Genomic DNA, 13,428 nt, shown 5'->3' on the forward strand with positions numbered 1-13,428 from the left:
AGATATGTCTCTCCATGTAGGGTAGGTAGTATAGTGATAATGCATAGGGTAGCCAATGTTCACGTCACATGAGCCAGCTGCTTGTTGTGTAGGCTAAAAGTATTTATGTCCCTCTCAAGCTGCGTTAAAATGGTGTGTTAAGTGGACAGAATTTCAAAAAACCTCCTAGGGAACACCCTGACACGACAAACACATGCACTTTTGAAAAGCTTGAAACGTCCATGTAGCCTAACTCATCTTTTAACTTAGCCAGCCAGTGTTGTAAGAGTTCAACGCTTGTTTTCGTGCAGTAGGCTAGCCTTTTTGATAAGCGATGTCATGGGTAGGCTGACTTGATTAAGGAGGGCTTTCTGTTCCTGTTTATGTAAAGGTTTTACATAGGCTCAATAATGATAGGTAACACTGCATGTTATAGGCTATATTAACCAAAAGCGCACGTTATGTAAATAGGCGGGTCAGATCGCGGGCCGGGTATCATTTAATCATGATTATTTTTTGCGGGGTTTTTTTTTTTGGGGGGGGGGGCTTAGAAATAGCCCAGGGGCCTCAGGTGATATTAAGGCGCCCCTGGGTATGCCAGTCATTCTGCACGATTCTGCTTTCTATTGTTAATTCTGTATATTTGAATAAGGTATATATATATATATATATATATATATATACATACATACTCTTTTGATCCCGTGAGGGAAATTTGGTCTCTGCATTTATCCCAATCCGTGAATTAGTGAAACGCACACAGTGTACACACTAATCCCGGCGCAGTGAGCTGCCTGCATCAACAGCGGCGCTCGGGGAGCAGTGAGGGGTTAGGTGCCTTGCTCAGGGGCACTTCAGCCGCGCCTACTGGTCGGGGTTCGAACCGGCAACCCTCCGGTTACAGGTCCGAAGTGCTAACCAGTAGGCCACGGCTGCCAAAGTAAAGAATTTTGTAAATGGAAATGTACGTCACCCTCTTCCTGTCACAGCAGCTTAAGGGAAATCACTGTAAACCTAAACAATCATTCATTTTTAACAAAGTTGATTCATGTGGAGTGTCATAACATTACATAACATTACATAAAAGTGCACAACTATTTTGAAACAAGTCAATAAACCCAGCAACCGAGATGGAGCACAGAGTAGTCATAAACATACTGCAGAAAACTCAAGTAAGTTGGCACAACATGTATCAAAGATCCTTTAGACAACATCCTCTGATTGTATGGGATGCCACTTCCTCGAGTAAGTTGGCACAACATACATCGTATGCTGGCAAGGGATGCCACTTCCTGTCTAATTATGCACAACATGTTTCTGTTTCAGCTCTGCTCAACACTGGAGCATGTAACTGAACAAAACGCAGAGACAAACCAGAATAAAACAGACCAGAAACCAGAGTTAAGAATATAATTTATTATTTTGTATTGGCTTTCAGTGTTATATAAAAGCATTGGAAGGAGTATAGGACAGTATAGATAGTAAAGAATATAGAAATTACAGATTTTGGGTGTAGTAACAAACCAGGACAATTTAAGTTATAAACATACCATATAGAGTACACAAGGTATTTACGCTGTAAGTTATTTACACTGTTAGTTATGACAATAATCTAATTGTATTATGTGTTGTTTGGGAGGTTCACTCCCATTTGCAATCTTAAAAGAGTCTATGTCTTTTTTGGAGTCTTTTGTGAATGTGCACGTGTCTGAGTATGCAAGTGTGTGAAAGGAAGTGAGTCACATGGCAAAATGACGTATGTCAAAGCACTTTATAGAGGTGAATTTGTTTGAATGAATCTGGATCGCAATCTTTGCTGAGGTACGCATCACAATTGACAGGAATTTCCTCAATCCACTGGCTAACATCAACCACCCCCTGCAATGAAAAAAGAGCAAAAACGAGTCACAAAGCAGATAATTTTTGGCAAAGCAGTTCATGGAACATCAAAAACACTTTAAATGATGAAAAAGTAGTGAAAAAACAACCCTGATGCTGCAAGTGAACTTGCACCAGGTGTCATGGACAACCCAGAGGGGGGGGGGGGGAAATCAAGAAATGTCTGTTATTTATCTATATCAAATTATAATTGCAATACGTATTCACATCTTATTGCACAGCAATTGTATGTTTGTGTTTCAGGAAATCCATAAGAGACTACATAAGCTAATTGGGCTAGCATACACATGTGCTCGTACTGTAACATCCTACAAGTCACAATGCTCAACCATGCCATCAGTCACATCACATGCACCTAGATCTGACCATCCAGCCAACTTTTGTTAAAGGCAACAAAGGACAGTGGTTAAGGGAAACCAACTGACAGTCATCATAGTGTGCCTGGAGAGTCATCATTGTGTGCCTGGAGAATGGTTACAGGGCTCAGAAACTCTAGCCTGGCTTTTTCTAGAAGAAAAAATTAAACACTCCAGGCACTAAAAGCACAATCTGTGATACTAATCCAATTCTAATCCAACATTTGTCAAATGTATGCCCAAAATTAGGGCTGCATGATTTGAGGTAAATATCTAATAGTGATATTGCAATTGTGATTTGATTTGCTATATTTATTTTTATTTTTTAAAGTCAAACTTCAGTTCAATTTTCCAAATTTCTCTTTGTTGGGCCACTTCGATTTGGTGAGCATGCCCAGCGCATGAGAAGCACATCACTCATGTTAGGTAAGCTTCACTGTCTGTCACACAAGGAGGATGACATGAATATAAAAATCATAGATGTGACAAGATCAACCATTGGTACAGAGTTGAGAGCTGCACAATAAATTGCAGTCTTTGCAATAGTTGCACTTTCGAAAATGTTGAAAAAGAAACATCGGTGGGAAAAAAATCGATTAATTGTGCAGCCCTACTCAAAGCCCAATATACATCAACTAATGCCATAAAAGTCCTTGAAAAATGTTTGACCTTTCAATTTAGTCATGTAAACACAAGTGAATACTTACACAATTTCCCTTGAGTTTAGTAAGAGCTTCTTGAATACTTGGAACAGTCACCAACAGACTATTTTTCTTACAGAAATTCTGACAAATACTCTGCCATGCTCTGTGGAAAAAGGAAATCATATACTGTACCTTACCATGAATCAATGTATTTTATGAATATGAATGTTTTAATTATTTCTGAACTTACATCATTTGCCCATTGAGGTCCAAAAAATATTCAAACACATTGTTCATAATGAGAACATCAGCTTCTTTGAGAAGTGCTGCTTGAGAGCAGATATTGGCATGGATAACCTATTCACATAATTCAAAAATGTATAGCAACACTTAGGCAGACATACACACAATTTTAACATAGCTAATTTACAATGACCACCACAGCTAAGCTGCATCCTATATATCATCTGACGTGAGATAAACTTTATGAACTTACTAATTACTCTACGTAGTTCAAATTAATTGTACAAAATGTTGGAGTGTGAATATTACATTCCAGGCTTTCAAAATATGCTAGATCAATATGTCAGAGTGAAAACTTAGGGAGGAATCGAAAGCTTTGCCTTAACACTAAATTGCATGAGAAAATCAGTACACCATAAGTATGGGTGCCACATTTCAGGGTGTACACTGTGTGAATTGGTTGAGAATATCTATATTTTCATTTAAATGTTAACATGTTAGCTTTTCTAAATTTAAATTTTTACCTGAATTCTATCACTGAATCCATACTTCTCTACTGCCATTGATTGGAGCTGAACAAATTCCGCACTAATCTCCACTCCCACCAGCCTTGAAGCTGAGCTGTACAGATAACCCTGGAATTAACATTATACAGAGCACCTGGAGTCAAGGGAGTTGCATACACCAGACTTAGTTCTAGTTCTAGCGATTTGTGATACGATTTGAATGTCAATGAATTGATTCTGTTCAATATTACAAATGTCTCTTTAATTTGTGCCACCCCTGATCGGTGAGCATGCCTAGTGCACAAGAAGCACAGCACCCCTGACCGACTGTGAAGCTCACCAATCAGAATTTCTGTGCCCCTTACACACTACGCACACCCACCAACCAGAGGTGGCAGAGTATAGGTGGATGACATGAATATAAAAGTCATGAATGTGACAAAATTAACTGTACACAATTATTTGTATCTTTTGCAATTAGGTAATTGTGTTCATATTGCAATTGTGATTGCGATAATTGTGCAGCTCTAGTTAAGGCCCCATACAAATGTTTTGTTTGTGTAAGTGTGTATAGGTGTAACATACAATGCTAACTGGTGACTATGTGAACATTTGGATTCTAATTAGGATGTTATAGATATAATATTCTAATGTAATATTAGTGAAAAGTAGTCATACCCCATAAAGTACAGCTCCAAGCCTTGAGCCCACATCCACCAAAACTTTCCCAGATAGATCCGGAAGAACATGATGAAACAGAAACTTGAGCTCCAAAATGGAGAAAGAGTGGGATATAAATTCTGTAAACAAGAGAATGGGTGGTGATTGGAATCAGTACAGTATGTTCTCACGGCGACAACGTGGACAAGCCCTTGACACATTCATCCAGTTGAGTGCCCTTGTGTTATGTGAACCCACCAAGAGGAGCTGTCCTTTGGGAGCTACAGCCAAGGCAGTAGTGTCTACTCATCTTGCCCTCCTCACAGAGCAAATCCACAGCTTCATCGTCATACAGGAATGCATCAACGTGAATAGTAGGCCTGGGATTCTGTTGAGTCTAAAACAAAAAATTGCAGTGAGTGGTAGCACAGTGCCTTAACACTCACTGGACTAGAATACAACCATAGGTTGGGTTGGGTTAGTGTTACCTTCTGAATTGCCAGTGTCTCTGAGGAAAACACAGCCTCCAGAGGGAGACAGGTTCTGAGGTCCTCTGCAATACTCTGAAGTATCACTTTTTGATTGTCGATTAAACAGTCATCCAAGTCATCTGTAGAGAAATATTATATTATATTATATATACATACATACATGCATACACACACACACTACCGATCAAAAGTTTGGGGAAACATATTTCCATTCCACTCCATTATAGACAAAATACCAGCTGAGATCAGTTGCATTGTTTTTTTAACCAGGGCAGTTTTCAGATTACATTATGTGCTTACATAATTGCAAAAGGGTTTTTGATTGTTGTAGAAAGAAATGGCTGATGCGATATTTAATGCAATATCTACATTGCCTATTAACAGCAACAATTCATCCAATGTTCCAAAGGCACATTCTGTTTACTAATCGGTTATCATTTTAAAAGGCGTTTTAAATGTTTAAAACAGGTACATACACACAGACAATAATTGTCCACAGTAATTAAATACATACATATGTTTATTCTAGTGTTTCCAAAAGAAGTATGTTTATCTTCTGTCACTAGTTAGTGCAGGATTGATTAAGGCCATTATAATGGTATTTTCTGACTTGGTTAATCAGCACATGAATGCACAGCATGAACGATGGGGGCATTACTAGTCTCAAACAAACAGCTAGCACTGGTCCAACTTTAGCATCATTATATCATAAACCTTAATCTTGTTCAGCTTTACTAGCTACACAGCAGTGTAAAAGGAGCTGTGACTTCTTCAGTGCACATGTATACAAATGTGCGTGCCAGGATATTTGTTTGTGCATATAATTCACAGCACTGCTTGATATGATTGGGTTTTAGGGTTTAGGTTTAAAGCATAATGTCAAGACATGATAGCAATTAGATACAACGCGTTTGTAGACTTTACCTGAGTTCTTCATCCAGTCGATTAACTTGGGTAACTCCTGAGGCTCTACCTGGGCTATTATCCGTAGAATTTCGGTTTTCGCGTCTGAACAGTTCATTGTGAAAGATTCGTGGATCTCAATTCCTTTAACCAAAACTCATGCTTTCCAAACAGAGTGGTGGAATCAAACAGCGACGAGGGCACGTGGATGTTTTAAGGGTCCTCTTGTTAATTCATAATATCAATAACAGTTCAACGTTCGTCTGATGCCATTAATCCTCTTTTCTATGCAAAACACTAGATCACAATAAAGCAATCGTCATATGCATTACTCTTTCTTCATGATAAACATCTAGAAAAACACTTATGAGATCTGAGATTTCAGCTCCACCTTAAACGAGTATGACTTCATATGAAATCATTTCAATGTAAAAGTACAGAGAAGCAGATTTCTCTGAAAGAAAACTCTGAATAATTATCTGGTACACTGATTTAAAGTAATGTTGCAATTTTAGTAACTTGACTACCAGTATTTTCCCATTTCACTGCGTGTGTACCACTGAGGTCAGCAGCCTGTTTCCTTTAACCCGGAAGTTAAAAGAGGTTTGTGGGATTTTTTTTTACCCATTTCGATGACGTTTATGATTGCCCGATACTGATAGCTGCTGTGAACAGCCTAGGGAAAAGGTATGTGTCGTTTTCACAGTTTTGATTAAAAACAACAACTTTTCACGTTTATAAAAATGTCGCCATATATCTTAGGTGATGGGAAAGGGAGATTTTCTGATTTGGTGGAGTCTGATTATTGTGGCTCGCTTAAAAACCAGCTAACGTTAGCTAACAGAAATAGTAGCTAGCGAATGCTAGCGAATGAAGTAGCTCGTCTACCGTTTCAGCGTATTCGGTGTGTCAACATCTTTGCTAGTTAGCGGGCCAAAGTGGCCGTGTTTACTCAGTTTGCAGCGTGTAACAGCTGTGCCTTGTGATTGTCAACGACCGAGACACTTGTCTTCTGCAGGAGTATGTTAATCGTCGTGTTCAATGTCATGGAGCACTTGTTTACCTTAAGTTTCTGTTCTTGTTTCCTCTGTGTAGTTAACGTATTTTCAGGATTGTTCTACCCAAGACCTTTGCTTCGTTTCCCTGTTGACAGCAGGAGACTGTTAAGCGCAACAGGGGGTATCCCCCTCTACGAGGCCATTTCCTTGTCTTGTCTTGTAAGTTGTGGTAAATTCAGATTCACATCTAAGCAGAATTGTCATAACACCCTATGGTCAAACGCCTTCCTTTGTCTTCTGAATCATATGTGCACGTGTCATTGACGCCAGTGCATTGTTTTCTTTACATATCGTTGGAAAGAAGAATAAAAACAAACATTAACGTTTGGCAACACAGCTCTGTAAGGAAGATGCCAAGTAGTCCTTGAGCAGAGCAAGGATCTCAAACGGCACTTTCTCACTCCTCTCTCTCTCTGTGTGTGTGTAGGTACCAGCTGAGTCGCAAACATGGTGTTGGCCGACTTGGGCAGAAAGATAACCTCGGCGCTGAGGTCTCTTAGCAATGCCACCATAATCAACGAGGAGGTAACATTAGAAATGGTCTAACGTTATGAATAGAACAAATGTATGATTAGAGTATCTGCAGTAGAAAATCTTTAGAAACACATGTAATAATGAAATGGTTATTAAACCCCTAGGAGTCAAGTGCATAATATTGATGTTTCTTGCCCCCCAGGTTCTAAATGCTATGTTAAAAGATGTATGTGCTGCTTTACTGGAAGCTGATGTAAACATCAGGCTAGTTAAGACGCTCAGAGAAAATGTCAAGTAAGTTATATCATCAGATATGGGCTGTTTGTATAAGGTTCTGTTTGTTTCCTGGCTCCCTATAATATGCTGTGTGATATTTTCTAGAGCTGCCATCGACCTGGAGGAAATGGCCTCTGGTTTGAACAAGAGACGAATGATTCAGCATGCCGTTTTTAAAGAGCTTGTTAAGGTTGGTCTTTGTGCATTGTTAAAACACATCAGAGAGTTTTCTTTATGGATAGATTTTCAGGATAATGATATGTATGCAAGCACTGGTCAGTATGGAGCTGTTATTTCACAGTTGTTACATTCCATAGATACAGATATATCCATACATATCCTACAGATATTTCTCCATTACTCTGTCGGTACAGATATTTATCCATTATACTCAATTGTCATTAGATTTCCACTTTTACTGTGTCATTGACAAGTATGGGCTAATTGTGTGGAAATTAAGCCTTGTTTTCTCTGTTATACTCCCAGCTTGTGGATCCTGGAGTCAAGGCCTGGACACCAACAAAGGGAAAAAACAACGTCATCATGTTTGTAGGCCTTCAGGGCAGTGGGAAAACTACAACATGTTCAAAGGTACTCCATGCCAAACTTGTGTCCAGGGATAGACTTAGTGATTTGATGATTTTAATACCACATGCTTTTGTCACATATAACTATTATTTTTGTAGTTTTGTCATGTGTAAATGTAGGCGAAAATGTTAATTGTGGTCAGTTTAGTTGAAAGCAATGAGCCAGGTAGATTGCATTAAGGCCTAATGTACCATATAGTTTCTTTCCAAAAGTGTTAAGTCTTTACATTTGACTTATTGAAATATTGGGAGGGCTTGAACTGAAGCAGGAAGCAAAATCTGGGAATTTGAGGACCACAATCTGTATAACTGAAAGAGTTTGGAATGTTGTTGAGATCAGCAAATGTTACAGTGTTTGTGTAAAAAATCTTTGTTGAAAGCTCATTTGTAACTTCCATGCACTTCTCTGATATTTCTTAGCTGGCATATTACTACCAAAGAAAAGGATGGAAAACATGTCTGATCTGTGCCGACACATTCAGAGCAGGTAACGCAGGAAATGTATGTTGTCAGATATAACATACCATTTTTCAGAAGTAAAACAGAATGATTAAAAAGAAATGTGTTTGTTTTACAGGTGCCTTTGACCAGTTGAAGCAGAATGCTACAAAAGCCAGAATTCCTTTCTATGGGAGGTGAGGAAAGCATTTTATTGGTCTTCACACACTGACCTTTCTCATGCACCTACTGTAGGAGCCATATTTGGGTTTTGGTGACTTATCTGTGGAATAAGTACAACTAGTTTAGTTTACATTATTACATTATGGAAATGCGTTTTAAGTTAACAGAAATTATACAATTTAATTTAAGAAATGTGATCCTTACCTTAATTAACCGTAGCAGCATCTTACCTGTACGTACTTACCTGATTACCTGTCACATGGTAGTAGACACACCCCTTTGACGTGCCTGTGGTGCGAAGTGGTGGCTTTAATTAGGCCATTCACTAAGTGTGCAATGGGTTAGATGGCAAGACGGTACAGTTTTCAGACCGCAAATTATCGCAAACTACCTTTTAGTTTTTCCTTTGTTTTCATAATTTGTCCATCCAAGAAAGAGAACCGGATTGTTTGAATAACATTCATGTTGCTTGAATAACTCCTACATTCATGTACCTTCCTTTAATACAGTGGCTGGACTGTCATCCCCTCCATCACCTCTCATTCCCTCCATTACCATTTGGCCATTTAATATTCTAAAACAATTGACTTTTGAAGTGTACAGTGTACAGTGATGGCTGATCATCGTTTTTTTCCACAGCTACACAGAGATGGATCCAGTTGTCATAGCTGCTGAGGGTGTCGAGAAATTCAAGGTTGAGAACTTTGAAATCATCATTGTAGACACAAGCGGCCGACATAAACAGGAGGACTCTCTCTTTGAGGAGATGTTGCAAGTCGCCAATGCTGTGGTGAGTGTCGTTCAATGATAGTTACCAAGCAAGAATAACTGATTGGAAGGTGGGAACTACAGGTATCGAGTCAGGCTTGGAAAATCCATATGTAATCTTGTTTGTGTTCCTTACTTTTGCCTTTTAGCAACCGGATAATATTGTGTACGTGATGGATGCCTCCATCGGTCAGGCTTGCGAGGCCCAAGCCAAAGCTTTCAAAGATAAGGTAGATGTGGCATCTGTGATTGTGACAAAGTTGGACGGTCATGCCAAAGGAGGTGGTGCGCTTAGTGCGTAAGTGAAATCCAGTTTAAGTCATTTTAAATATTCTATTTTTTTACTTACAGTTTCAGTATAATACAATTATTTCACTGGATAATTGCTCACATTAAATTTAGAAATTATTACTTGCATTATAATTGCAGCAAATTACTCTTTTAATGGAGATCTATGTGAAAACTCACCAGATTTCTCCTTTAATGAAAAACAAATAATTTAATTAAAAGCTATTTGTTTTGACATCAACAGTGTGGCAGCTACGAAGAGTCCCATCATTTTCATTGGAACTGGAGAGCATATTGATGACTTGGAACCTTTCAAAACGCAACCTTTTATCAGTAAACTTTTGGGTAAGTTTGATCAAACACTCAATTTATGAATTCAATAGTAGTAAATAAATGAGTGGAATATAATATTATATAAGAACACTGTGAATGTGAATACATTATTAAACTATGTATACTGCATGTGACTGTTTTACACAGGTATGGGAGACATTGAGGGTTTGATAGACAAAGTGAATGAGCTGAAGCTGGATGACAATGAAGAGCTCATTGACAAACTTAAACACGGTGAGGATAACAATCCAATAATCACGCCCTGACATCTCGCTAATACAATAATTTGCATGTTGTGGAAAAGTCTAGCTCAGTGTTTCTTAACTGGTGAGTCGCGGAACCGTTCTGGGTGTGTCGCTTGTGGTTAAAAACAAACAAAAACACCCATTTAAAATGCTACCTCAGATCTAATGTTGGACCTTTATTTTGATTTTATTTATTTTGATCTAATGTTGGACCTTTATTTTGATTGAAACATTTGTATGTCAGTCATTGCCATGGACATAGACAATATTTATGTGACGGGTCATATTAGACATCATTTTAGCGGTAGCATGTAGGCTCTGACCCTCAATATTTGAAGTAGGATATGGTTTCACTTAAATTGAGACAAAATGGGACCTAAACCCTAGTGTGCGGTGTTCACTGAATTGCTGGCACATGAGAGAAAATTCCACATGGAAACAAAGCACCCCTGTCGAAGACAAACCTGTCGAGTACTTTGAAAGGTGACATCAGGAGTTAAAGACTTGTACAAATGGAATGCCAAACACCAGCATGTTCCAAATGGAATGCCAAACACCGGCCTGTTCCAAACAAGTAAGCCTACAGGCACTTCACATGTCTCATGTAGTTTACCGTATCCGTTGGCTTGATCAGTAAAAAATATATGGGTCGTGACTTGATGAACATGGGAAACTGTGGGTCCCAAAGCAAAACCAGTTAAGAACCACTGATCTAGATTCTTAATCTCAAATTGGTACTGCCTATGCTAAATGCATTAAGCAGAAATGGAAATCCAAAACTGAGTGTTGATCTCTCCAAACCAGGTCAGTTTACCCTTAGAGACATGTATGAACAGTTCCAGAACATCATGAAGATGGGTCCCTTTGGACAGATTATGGTAAGGATGAGGATGACTTGTCAATGCAATTTTATATCTCAGATTTTATGAAATGTATAGAAAAAAGTTTAATCTGTACTGGTCGATCTTTATTATTTGTGATTTAAACTCTCGGTATGTATATTTACAGGGCATGATTCCAGGATTTGGAACTGATTTCATGAGCAAAGGTAATGAGCAAGAGTCCATGGCCAGGTTAAAGAAGCTGATGACCATCATGGACAGCATGAATGACCAAGGTAAAAAAAAAAAATCCTCATGTTACATATGATAAATACAGTACATCATCACCTCTTTCCAAAAGTCAAAAGTGAGATGACGTATGAATTGAGTGTGTGTGAGTGTGTGTGTAGTTAATTATATTTATTATTGTTTTCCACAGAGCTGGACAACAAAGATGGTGCCAAGCTTTTCAGCAAACAGCCCAACAGAATTCAGAGGGTTGCCCGTGGTGCAGGTGTAGCCACCAGAGATGTTCAGGAGCTGCTCACCCAATACACTAAGTTTGCCCAGATGGTGAAAAAGATGGGTGGCATCAAAGGCTTGTTCAAAGGTAGATTATCAGGTTAACTAATCTGCAAATTTGATTTTGTCATTGTCACTGTCGTTATGAAACTAATTCTCTGGACCAACATTTAGACACTAGTACATCTATTTATATGCAGAGTGCTGAGGGGTCAGCCTCTGAAATACCCTAAATGTAAAAACCTTTCATTTTAAAGTGTGCTTAATATTGCTGTTGTCCTTTTTAGGTGGTGATATGTCCAAGAATGTCAACCCATCACAGATGGCAAAGTTGAACCAACAGATGGCCAAGATGATGGATCCCAGAGTTCTGCACCACATGGGTATGCTAACTAACAGCCTTCTCACCCTGAGACTGCTGTTTAGTATTACCATTGGCTATTTAACTGATAGCAATATACAGTACACTTGTACAGAGTACAGTTTAGAGGGTAGTGTGCGTCCTTTGAAGGGTCGATGGTGTTTTAAGCCCCCACCGTCGACTTCATGGCAGCGCTGCGACCATCGACTTCAAGGCACCCAACCCTTAACCCTTGCCTAACCCTAGTGCCTTCCATGCAGCGCTGCCTGGAAGACAACGTTGGGGGTTTAAAACACCAAACAGCCCTTTGATGATACTTTTCAAGTGCAGCCAGTGGTGACTATTACTCCAGTGCAGCCAGTATACCTTAGTACTGATAGTATGATAGTGATAGTGATTAGTATCTTGATAGTACTACTCAAGATTACTTTTGGCCAGTTAACACGTACTGTACATTCATATACATGTAAGACAGGTGTCACTTGCGCTCGAGACTCTTTGACTCTGAGGAAGACGCAGTGCGTCGAAACGTCAGTCGTTTGTGCACCTTAATAAAAAAAGTTTAAACGTTCTCTTAGTGCTCCGGTCATCCCTGGATGTTGTCTCTCTGAAGTGGCCCAGCCAGTCTCTCGTACATTCATATACACTTGCAGTCCGAATACTAAGGCAATAGATTTTCAAAGCTACGATTCTTTATTTCCCTAGAGATAGGTTGACAGTGTTTTTGTTTTTTCCCCCCCAGTAAACTCAAGCTTTACTCTTCCTCTCTGTTCAGGTGGTATGGCAGGATTGCAGTCCATGATGCGGCAGTTTCAGCAAGGTGCGGCTGGCAACATGAAAGGAATGATGGGATTCAACAACATGTGAACCTCAGAGCCTTAAATAAAGATGTAAAAATGAAAATGAAGATATTTTCATTTTAGAGAGTAAAGCGAGGGCAAGGCAGACGGACGCATTTCTTTCTTTTTTTGTTCTTTGTTTGCCTCACGTAATATAATTCATAACTTGTAAAAAAATAATGCAGAGGCATATGTACTTGTAACAAATGAAAATTCTGTGATTTTACAGTAATTACATTGGAAGACCAGTAGTCCAGAAAGCTAAGTATAGTTGATCATGGTACATCAGGGCATCCTTTTGTTTGCAAACAGACAGCTTTCATAATTGTGTTTTGAGTCAGAACCCATGGCAAATTATTAGTATGTGGCAAGATTTTTGTCATATGTTCTAATAAAATTTTATGGCAATATTTTTAACCGTGATTGTTTTGTATGGCTTTTATGTCTGTGATGATCTTTGGAGAATGTGAAGAGGGGGTGACCTGATGTTATTGGAAAAAAAAAAAGAAAAAAAGAATGCTATCAATCTGTAAATGGGGATTCATCTTGGTCTG

The 13,428-nt window shown here is 38.9% G+C and overlaps 2 protein-coding genes across 2 annotated transcripts; one reads left to right on the plus strand and one right to left on the minus strand.

Moving 5' to 3' along the window:
* Positions 1-1,380: 1,380 nt before the first annotated feature.
* Positions 1,381-6,825, minus strand: zgc:109986 (uncharacterized protein LOC553566 homolog). Its single transcript, XM_042072690.1, has 9 exons — positions 6,745-6,825; positions 5,703-5,978; positions 4,776-4,897; positions 4,546-4,684; positions 4,306-4,427; positions 3,646-3,756; positions 3,129-3,235; positions 2,942-3,041; positions 1,381-1,857 (listed from the first exon to the last, which is right to left on the minus strand). Exons 2-9 carry the CDS (start codon positions 5,797-5,799, stop codon positions 1,741-1,743), a joined length of 915 nt encoding a protein of 304 aa, XP_041928624.1. The 5' UTR covers positions 5,800-5,978; positions 6,745-6,825; the 3' UTR covers positions 1,381-1,740.
* srp54 (signal recognition particle 54) lies at positions 6,777-13,297 on the plus strand. The gene is made up of 16 exons (XM_042072689.1): positions 6,777-6,898; positions 7,167-7,264; positions 7,416-7,507; positions 7,595-7,679; positions 7,976-8,080; positions 8,497-8,563; positions 8,654-8,711; positions 9,337-9,487; positions 9,615-9,763; positions 9,998-10,098; positions 10,234-10,320; positions 11,136-11,209; positions 11,340-11,448; positions 11,592-11,762; positions 11,962-12,057; positions 12,811-13,297. The coding sequence occupies exons 2-16, from the start codon at positions 7,187-7,189 to the stop codon at positions 12,900-12,902; spliced, it is 1,515 nt and encodes a 504-aa protein (XP_041928623.1). The 5' UTR covers positions 6,777-6,898; positions 7,167-7,186; the 3' UTR covers positions 12,903-13,297.
* The last annotated feature ends 131 nt before the right edge of the window (positions 13,298-13,428 follow it).

Source organism: Alosa sapidissima, chromosome 19 (genome assembly GCF_018492685.1).
Source record: "Alosa sapidissima isolate fAloSap1 chromosome 19, fAloSap1.pri, whole genome shotgun sequence".
NCBI classification, from domain to species: domain Eukaryota; kingdom Metazoa; phylum Chordata; class Actinopteri; order Clupeiformes; family Clupeidae; genus Alosa; species Alosa sapidissima.